This window comes from Ascaphus truei, chromosome 18 (assembly GCF_040206685.1).
Source record: "Ascaphus truei isolate aAscTru1 chromosome 18, aAscTru1.hap1, whole genome shotgun sequence".
In the NCBI taxonomy this organism is placed as follows: Eukaryota; Metazoa; Chordata; class Amphibia; order Anura; family Ascaphidae; genus Ascaphus; species Ascaphus truei.
Window position 1 is genome coordinate 859,792 of NC_134500.1, and position 10,399 is coordinate 870,190.

Below are 10,399 nucleotides of genomic sequence, written 5' to 3' on the forward strand. Positions count from 1 at the left end.
CACCACTATCCCCCCACTATGTCTCTGTACCCCCACTGTATGTCTCTGTACCCCCACCACTATCCCCCCCACAGTCTCTGTACCCCCACCGTATGTCTCTGTACCCCCACCACTATCCCCCCCACTATGTCTCTGTACCCCCACCACTATCCCCCCCACTATGTCTCTGTATGCCCACCACTATCCCCCCCACTATGTCTCTGTACCCCAGTCTCTGTACCCCCACCATGTCTCTGTACCCCCACCACTATCCCCCCACTATGTCTCTGTACCCCCCACTATGTCTCTGTACCCCCACCACTATCCCCACTCCGCTGCCTCTATACCCCCACCACTATCCCCCCTCCGCTGCCTCTATACCCCCACCACTATCCCCCCCCCCCCTCCTGTTAGGTCTCTGTACCCCACCACTTTCCCCCTTTTACATTTTTGCACCCCTTATTCTTTTTTGACAAACCAATAAAACAAAGTTTAAGAAAAAAAAACAGGGCTATATGTGGCTATTGCACAGACACAAATAAAGCCAGCCTTAGGTGTGTGGATTACCAATGAGATAGCTTTGCACTGAGAAAATATCTATAACACAGTATTTTACGTCATTTCCATGATACATTCTCACACTGTAAAGCAATAAGGCACTAAACATTGTGCAATAAACTGGTGCAGGACAGGATGCAACAGAAGGTCACTGATCACATTCACTTTCTCACCAAGCAAAACTAAAGATAGATTCTAGGAGTTAACACTAGGTGAATGACACTTTGTTAAATATTTTTGTACATTTGAATGTTCCGTTGGTAACCTGATACTTGAGGCTTTCTATAAACCTTTTCAGCATTTTGGTGATCAGACATCCTCCTCCACTTTCCTCTTCAAATATGTTTTTGATCACTAGTGGTAGTCAGGAGAAGAGAGATTAAATACAAACTGACTCCACTCGTAAGGCCGAGCTCATGGAGGCGGTGCGGGGCGTGCTACTGTGCCCCCCACCGCACGCACTCCTGCAGCCACAGCGATGTGTGCACTAGGCTGCAGGAGATTGGGGAGGCGATCGGGGGCGTAGCGAACGCATCACGGAGCTGGTTCACCCTCATTGGCTGAACCAGCTCACGTGATGCTGGCGTCACGCGACTGCAACACCCAATCTTACATTTACTTGTCGGGCCAAAATGTAGCAGCGATATTTGAGGAACTACCATAGGAAATCAGGTAAGAGTCACGGAAATGCGCACGGACACAAGCGCGCGCACATAGCGACGACGCCCCCATGAGCCCGGCCTTAGAATAAATAAATCTGTGAAGAATTAAAATGTTGGACTAGTTTGAAAACTGAAATTCCCCCATTCTAGTGTTTCAAGGTAGAATCCTGTGCGAGTTCTGTTTGCTAAATCCAGGGAACAAAGCAGCGTGTTCAATTTCACAGCTAACTGGCCCATAACAAACACTATCTAATTACCCTTTTAGTTATAACAGAATAAAAACTAGACATATTCAGTTTAAGTAAACACATTGGTTAGATGGTAACCTATTTGTGTACAGTATATCTTTTCTTTAGAACAGCAGTTTTTAGAAAGTCCATTTTTGTTACATGCAACACTATGAACCCTGATAATTAGCATAAACCACGAGTTAATAACGAAATAAATTACTGGTATACTTCTATGTGCCCATTTATTACTCTGTCAAACTAATTGTATCCATGGTTGCTGATAAAATGGAGTCCTCGTCTTACCTGTGCAATCTAGTAATAGGTTTGATGCATGCAGAATGGGTCAGAATGGGTCTCGGTTAGAGCAGTAGGTCAGCAAATAAAGGGACACCTACTGTAGCAAAAAGCACTTGTTGATTTAATCTCTTTACCAAGTGGAATAAAAACAGCAGCCAAGCCATGCCAAGCAAAGCGGTGAGGGAGAAAGGAGAAGGCAGAAGAGTATGCCCATCCACCTAGGTGACCTACCAATGGATTTCACACGAGGCTTCCTCTGGGGTTTTCCTGTTTTGAGGATTCGCTTCTTGAGCACAGAGAAAGCTTTGGTTTGTTGGGATTCAACTAAAAATCCCAAATCGCCAAGGAACTTCAGGACTCTGCGCAGTAACAGCGGTTTCACATTGGCTTGTAAGAGTTGCAATGGATTTATAAGGGTCTCCCTGGGCTTCATGGTCCGGTCACAGTTATGAAATGGGAAGATGTTCCAAGCCAGACTGGGCCCCAAGGCATTTATTAAAACATGTCGGGAGAGCTTGAGAAGAATGTCACAGAACAAGGGCTTCCCCCCCTTCCATTGCATGGTCACGTTGTGACTTGCTAAGAACGATGGCTCTCCTTCATTCAATTCATTAGCTGCTTTCATTAGAAGGGGAAGAGCCGATGTCTCTCTCGCGGGCCTCTTCACTACATGGAACTCCCTAGTGTCCTGGAATCTCAGAGGGGTGTTCGCATCAACGCTGCTTTCAGAAGTGACTAAAATATGGGGAACAAAACAAAATTGAGCTATTGTTTTTTGGAAACCACGTTTTTTCCCTACTGCCGTTTATCCAACATACTATCCTTGAGAAATACAGGTGTATTATCATCTGAAATAGAGGCATTAGAATAAAATGATGGACGGCAGTGCGTTTATTTAATGACCCGGCCCGTGAAACCATTGCATTAGATGAACCTCTAATTCCCAAACTAGATGATAATTAAGACTGACCCAAGGTAAAGCTCACTGCACTTCATGTTTTAAATCCCCCCTAACCCTTTCAGTGCCAGAGAAGCCTTGCAAAGCACTACCTGTTAAGCATGGCAGCCCAGCAAAAAAAGTATAGGCCAACTGTCCATTTAGCATGTATGATATTTATTACACTGGATCATGGGGTTGTTAAGGCACAGTGTAATAACAGATAAGATCTCCTTCAATAATTGCTCAATTTGTATAGGGACTTTTTATTATCACGTTAAACATTTTCTTGATGTGTGTGTATGTGTGTATGTGTGTGTGTATGTGTGTGTGTATGTGTGGGTGTGTGTGTGTATGTGTGTGTGTGTGTATGTGTGTGTGTGTGTGTGTGTGTGTGTGTGTGTGTGTATGTGTGGGTGTGCGAGAATGTCTTGCTCCTGGTCTCCCAATAACATGAACCTTAAAAGACCATATGATCTAGTCATATAGAGTCTCTCTTGGAGATTGCATCCTGTGCTTCTTGGGTGTTTCATGGTCTGTGTTTATCTAACAAACTCATCCGATTGAATGGGAGCCCATGGCCTTTACTATGTGAAATTTTTAAGGATCCTGATATTTATTAAAAGCATATTACCAGGTACTGCTCAAGAACATCCTCCATTCACCAACCTACTAGAATCATATATGCTTTGTTTCATGTAACATTGTTTTTTGTTTCTACAAATGCAAATCTATTAAAATCACGAGCCGCCCAAAAATGATTGGCATAAAATAATTTCACTTCAGCAGACGAGTCTAACGTCTGTGGGGCCCTTGTCTCTGGGAATGAACTGCATTCCAGTGAGTGGGACCCAACTCCAAGCGAGACTTGATATGATTTTCTCCTAATTCCTGGCCTATGTAGAGAATGAGAAATCCTTAACCAGACTGGTGTGTAAAAGTTAAGAGCACAGCTGTGGAGAGGCATTTAAAGGATTACAAAAATACTTTGTGCCTACGGACAAGTCCCACATTGACTGTGATAGCTGTACTGTTTTAAAGTTATCTACTCCATGTTTGTAATAAAGATAAGTAATGGAAATCTATCAAACATAAATACGAATGACAATTCTATAGGGCAACATGCGGAGATGTTTTAGAATGTATGTTGCAAGCTGGATGTTATTATAGGTGTCTGTTTGACATATCCCTAGCTTTATGCATTTTATTCTTGCTGATTAGTCAGCCTCTCTCTCTAATATGATTTCTACTGTAGGTCATCCGTTTACCCCTGGAGAGGATCACATTACACACACTTTTCGGTTCTGTTATCTGATCCTCTAACTTCTCTTTAAATTTTAAACCAAAACCAGGCTTCTCATGGTACCCCAGGTTTCTGAGAAACAGAATAGTCTTCTGCTTACTAACAGTTTAAATTTCCTGCTTCACATCTCTGCCAGCATAAGAGCACCAAAACAAGAAAAGCATGGGCACAGCCAGGGGGCGAATTCAAAAGCCCAGCAAATCTTCCTTTCAGCAGATATCCTGGCCAGTAGTGAAAGGTGCCCACATCCTGCTGACTTTTCCATTCTTCTCTAGGATGGGAGGAAGAAGTTCTCTGGCACAGGTTAGGATGCATGGTACCAGCTTCCCAATGCCACCCTCTCTTTGCATGCAGCTGCAGGCTGTCCGGAGCTATGGAGAGTTGTGCTAAATGTTCCTGAGCACAGTATCTTATTGCAAATCTTCTGAACATGTGAAAACCTGGAACAGATGGAAGTGAGGAGGCTGAGAGGACGAGCAGTTGGACTGTGACTCAGGAGACATACATTTAATAGCCATTTGCTGTGATCTAATAGCTAGTTCACTATGTTTCCCATCATCTGTCAGACAGAGATTATGTACAGATGAGAAATATATTTATGCTATAGATTATAAGCATTTGTCTAAAACTGAGGTGAAGAAGTAAGCATTTATTGTACACAGTAAGTGCCATGCACAAAGGAAACAAACAATTCAGAATATACACATAAACAACGATATACATATACTGCTGCCATGGAAAGACCTGACTAACCCAAAGGCTTCCTGTACCAGTCATTCTCCTCACAGTATAACAGTATAATATTCTGACATAAATGGCAACCCAAATATTAAACCGTGTCAGAACTGCTAACCACGTGATACTTTCTTACATTGTAATCATTGCATCATACACGGTGTGCAAGAAGAGGGGAGCAGGGCAGGGAGCAGGGCAGATAGGGAGCAGGGCAGGGAGCAGGGCAGATAGGGAGCAGGGCAGGGAGCAGGGCAGATAGGGAGCAGGGCAGGTAGGGAGCAGGGCAGACACGGGGCAGGGAGCAGGGCAGATAGGGAGCAGGGCAGACACGGGGCAGGGAGCAGGGCAGATAGGGAGCAGGGCAGACACGGGACAGGGAGCAGGGCAGATAGGGAGCAGGGCAGACACGGGGAAGGGAGCAGGGCAGACACGGGGCAGGGAGCAGGGCAGATAGGGAGCAGGGCAGGGAGCAGGGCAGATAGGGAGCAGGGCAGATAGGGCGCAGGATAGACACGGGGCAGGGAGCAGGGCAGGTAGGGAGCAGGGCAGGTAGGGAGCAGGGCAGGGAGCAGGGCAGGTAGGGAGCAGGGCAGATAGGGCGCAGGATAGACACGGGGCAGGGAGCAGGGCAGATAGGGAGGATAGACACGGGGCAGGGCAGATAGGGCGCAGGATAGACACGGGGCAGGGAGCAGGGCAGATAGGGTGCAGGATAGACACGGGGCAGGGCAGATAGGGCGCAGGATAGACACGGGGCAGGGCAGATAGGGAGCAGGGAGGATAGACACGGGGCAGCACAGGATAGACACGGGGCAGGGCAGATAGGGCACAGGATAGACACGGGGCAGGGGGAGGAGACGCCGGGAGGGGGCGTGTTACACTCAGGGACCCTGCTCACGACCCATGCAGAAGCCCCCTGAGTTGGAGACCCTGAGTTGGAGACCCTGAGTTGGAGACCCGGAGAGAGGCCGGCAGATCCCAACCCTCTGCCCCTGTGCACCCCCCGGACCCCGGCCCGCAGCCTCTCCCCCCTCTTACCTCTCACACCGGTTACTCTCCTCCTCCCCTCCCAGAGGCGCAGGAGCTCCAGGTCCGGCTGGACTTTCCCTGCATCAGACACCGACTCAGAGCTTCCTTTGCTGGGATCTTTGTAACTTGTCAGCCTGGGCTGCAGGGAGCCCCCTCCCCTCACCCCCCAGGTCCCCCTCAGTAACTGTCAGCCTGGGCTGCAGGGAGCCCCCTCCCCTCACCCCCCAGGTCCCCCTCCCCTCACCTCACCCCCCCGGTCCCCCTCAGTAACTGTCAGCCTGGGCTGCAGGGAGCCCCCTCACCTCACCCCCCAGGTCCCCCTCCCCTCACCCCCCAGGTCCCCCTCAGTAACTTGTCAGTCTGGGCTGCAGGGAGCCCCCTCCCCTCTCCTCTCCTCTCCTCCCCCGGGTCCCCCTCAGCTCGCTCTCTCTTCTGACCCTGCTCTCCTCTTACGTTTCAGGCACAGAGGAGGTACATCTGCCCTCTCCCCTCCCCCTCCCCAATCCAGCTCAGGCTGCAAAGCACAAGAAATGCTCTGGCAACAGGATCCCAATCAGTAAGAGATCACAAGTCCTAGGATCCCACAGGAATCCAATCAGGAAGGAGGATAGATCAGGAACCCACAGGATCCCAATCAGTAAGATCAGGAACCCTGACAGACTGGAAGCTCCCTGTGCTGGAACCTGCCCCTCAAACCAGGAGCAACAAGAAAAGCAAAAAAGGGGGTAGCATGGGGGAGGGGGAGGGCTCTAAGGGGACGTTTTAGAAGAATATAGGTCCAATCCCAGTAACAGCTGCCTGTGTATCTCCTAGGCCCCAACATGTAGATTGTCAGCTCCTAGGGATAGACTCCTTGTGTTGTATATATTTACAAATGTTGGTATTAAGTAACACAAGCATTTTTATCCAGGATCTCTTCGCATGATTGCATTAAGACTCTTTGGGATTTATGTATTAATAGGAATCCGAGCGGTGTTGTATTAAATATACGGATTACATATTGTAATAGGGCACAACAAATTCTGCATATGTTTTGTTAGCCTTTCTTAGAAATATAAAGTCTGAGAAAGGGTCAAAACTTAATGGTTAACAACTGGTGTCAAATATAAGAGACTTAAAAAGCTTTTCAAATAATTGTGAGACAATGAACGTTTGAATATGCAGCGATTATATAGATGCTTTACAAAGTGTTGCATGCTGGCATCCTTCCTGACATTTTCAGTGACCATGCAATAGTGTACTGTGTAAGGAAAATTAAACCACCCAAATCAAGCCCTAAAGTTCTCCTCACTGGAACATTTAGAAACTGTAACCCACAACAGTTTCTGGATGATCTTACCAACTGCCAACTTGGCACAGAATAGAATTAATTCCCGACCATGATTCTGCACTCAACTATTTTCAATCTGAGTTCTTAAAACTCTGCGATATCCATGCTCCACTACGCAGAATAAGGGTACTGGGGGCCCACCTTCCATGGGTTACAACTGACCTTATAGCACTCTACCAGTTAAGGGATGCCTTGTGGAAAATCTACAATGTAACTGGCACTACCAAGGATCTCAATCACTACAGATGCCTACGGAACATGTGCACAAGGCAAACAAGGCACGCAAAAGCACAATATTACTCTGACAATCTCCACCAGAATACATCAAACCCAGCTAACTTCTGGAAGGTTATCAACAACATATTACAGCCTTCTAACCATCAACAACCAAGTAATATCACTAAGGGGGATATTAGTCTGACAAACCCCACTGACATTGCAAATGCATTCAATGATTACTTTATCGGGTGCTACTAACTTATTAGTGAAACGCAACCCAAACCACAAACCTGAATCTCATCCTGGGAGTACCCCTATAGTCCCACCCCCTCCCAACACTGCCCACAATTTTCAATTTGGCCCAGTATCCGAAGAGGAGATTACACAAGCGCTCCTCAAATTAAAACTAAGCAGCCAATGTGGACCTGACTTACTACAATTTAAGTTCCCAAGACATAGTGGCCCAGCCATTGCCAAACCAATTGCTTCCATAGTCACTATCCTGTCTGCAGGCCATATCCCTAAGACCTGGAAAACTGCCAGTGTTGTCCCAATCTTCAAAAGTGGGGACAAAAACACTGTTTCAAACTACAGGCCAATCTCACTTCTCCCAATTCTATCCAAAGTCATGGAAAAATGTGTCCACTCCCAATTAAGCGATTTCTACACCAAGACAAATTTCCCTAGCCAATTCCAATCAGGCTTTCGCCCCAAACACTCCACCGTAACTACCCTGCTAAAAGTTTGCAATGAAATCCAGTGTGGAATGGAACGGGGACAACTCACTGGTGCAGTATTCCTAGATTTTGCAAAGGCTTTTGATACAGTTGATCATGCTTATCCTGCTTAACAAACTCCAGTGCTCTGGAATAGGGAAGCATGCTTTAAACCGGTTTCAGTCCTACCTATCAGGAAGATCCCAACATGTGTCCATCTCAGGCTCTAACTCCAACCCCCTGGATATCACCTGTGGTGTCCCGCAAGGCTCTGTTCTGGGGCCCCTACTCTTCTCAGTGTTCATTAATGATCTTCCCACAGCTTGTAAGGAAGCCTCAATACACATGTATGCAGATGACACAATCCTATATGCACACAGCCCTAACCTCTTTGACCTTGAACACATACTTGAGTCTGACTTTTTGAGACTCGAAAACTGGATTTGCCAAAACAAACAGTTTTTAAACACTGACAAGACGGTAACAATGGTATTTGGGTCCAAGGCTACAGTTTTAAAGCTTCCAGTGACTGAGCTCCAGATCAGAACGCCAACACCACCCTAACTCCTGTTACTAGTTTTAAATACCTGGGCATATGGTTTGACTCCCACTTAACATTCGGGATGCACATTGCTACCCCGAAATGCAAGACCTATGCCAAACAATGTGTACTTTTACAGGAACAAATCCTCCCTAAGTCTCCTGGTCAGAAAGCGTATCGCACAGCAGATGCTAATGCCCAGTGTTCGACAAACCTATACATTTGCACGCCCCGGGCGAGTGGATTTAACATCGTGGCGAGCTCCTATTGGCCCAAGCAGCACACGTGTGGTACTAGGTGGCGAGTAGATTTTTTTGTTCGGCGAGTAGATTTTTTGGCTATTTGTCGAACACTGCTAATGCCAATTATCGACTATGGGGACATAGTATACGGCTCGGCACCCCAAACCCACCTTAGCCAACTTGACACCCTCTACAATTCAATATGCCGTTTTGTTCTCCAATGCAACTACAACACACATCACTGCGAAATGCTCAAAGAACTAGATTGGTCATCACTTAAGTCTAGGAGCAAAGTTCACCTTTCCTGTTTTGCCTTCAAATACTTTCTGGGCAAGCTACCCATCTATCTGAACAAGCTCCTCACCCCTACCACATGCAGCACCTATCTGAGATCTGACTCAGAAAGACTGCTCATGGTCCCAAGGTTCAGCAAAGTATCCAGCCGCACCTCCTTCTCTTACCGTGCACCCCAAAACTGGAACAATCTACCGGAGACTCTCACTGCCACCACCAGTCTAAGTTCGTTCAAGACTAAAGCTGTCTCACATGTTAATCTGGTCTGTAACTGTTACATACTCCTATAATATATATTATCTTTAACTGTGCATGCAATGTCATCTATATAATGTATACCCTGCTCACTTATGTAACTGTACTAGTAACCATGTATTTGTCATCTTAACTCTATGCCCGGGACATACTTGAAAACGAGAAGTAACTCTCAATGTATTACTTCCAGGTAAAACATTTTTTAAATAAATAAAGATAGAAGAGATGTGATACATCAAAAATTAGAGAGAATTCAATCCAAAACATATGTTGATAGTCAAGATGACAATGGAAAGTCCTGAGACAATAATTGCATGTGCATAGGAGGGGATAAGTGTCTAGTGGGGTCCACTTGACCACCACAGCTTAAACACAATATACACCCGACCAGATAAGCAAATTCAAAATAAAGAAGCACAGGTGTTCATTTATATATGGTAGGGCACTGCGGCCCTTTACCTGTGTGCTTGCACGGACGTTCCAGACATCAGGGGCGTGCAGCCCATCCAGGTGAGAATACAGCAAGGTAGAAGTGGATAAACCAGGCAATAAACCAGACCTATTGCTATATTGGAGTGTGCATTTTTGTTTCATGTTTCCGGTTCCACTGGGAGTTGGATTTTCCTGGCAGTGCGATCCATCATCCACCTCTACCTAGCTTTAAATAAATAAATACTGAAATATACAATAAACCATTACAGTTGAACTGAAGTCCACGATGATCCGGGACATCCAATAGTGGGGAGCACAAAAAACAGACCTGTCCCATGATATGGGAACAGAGAGCTGAGCGGGTGCTGCCACTGGCAGCGAGAGATGCAAATGATGAGCAAAACCTCTAAGCTCCAACTGGGGCTGAAATTAACTGAAGTCAGATAACAGATGTTGAAAATATTTAATGCTCGAAGCTGCGCCTTTACAGGGACCCGTGTAAATTAGCAAAAAGAAAAGCACTTACCGGGCTTCCTTTAGTCTCCCCCAAATGTCACTGTGCTGGGAATGGGGAGAGGAGATGGGGTGGTCGGTGCGGGTAAGGACCAACTTATTCATCATACGTGTAGACGGCCACTAC

General features: G+C 46.4%; 1 protein-coding gene across 1 annotated transcript in view; it reads right to left on the bottom strand.

Annotated features, from left to right (window-relative positions):
- LOC142468712 (cell surface hyaluronidase CEMIP2-like) overlaps window positions 1-5,869 on the bottom strand; it is an 89,500-nt gene extending 83,631 nt beyond the window's left edge. Inside the window, 3 exon segments of the mRNA XM_075575142.1 lie at window positions 1,958-2,461; window positions 4,071-4,406; window positions 5,740-5,869. Coding sequence (XP_075431257.1) covers window positions 1,958-2,461; window positions 4,071-4,398 — 832 coding nt within the window. The 5' untranslated portion in view covers window positions 4,399-4,406; window positions 5,740-5,869.
- Between the last annotated feature and the right edge of the window lie 4,530 nt (window positions 5,870-10,399).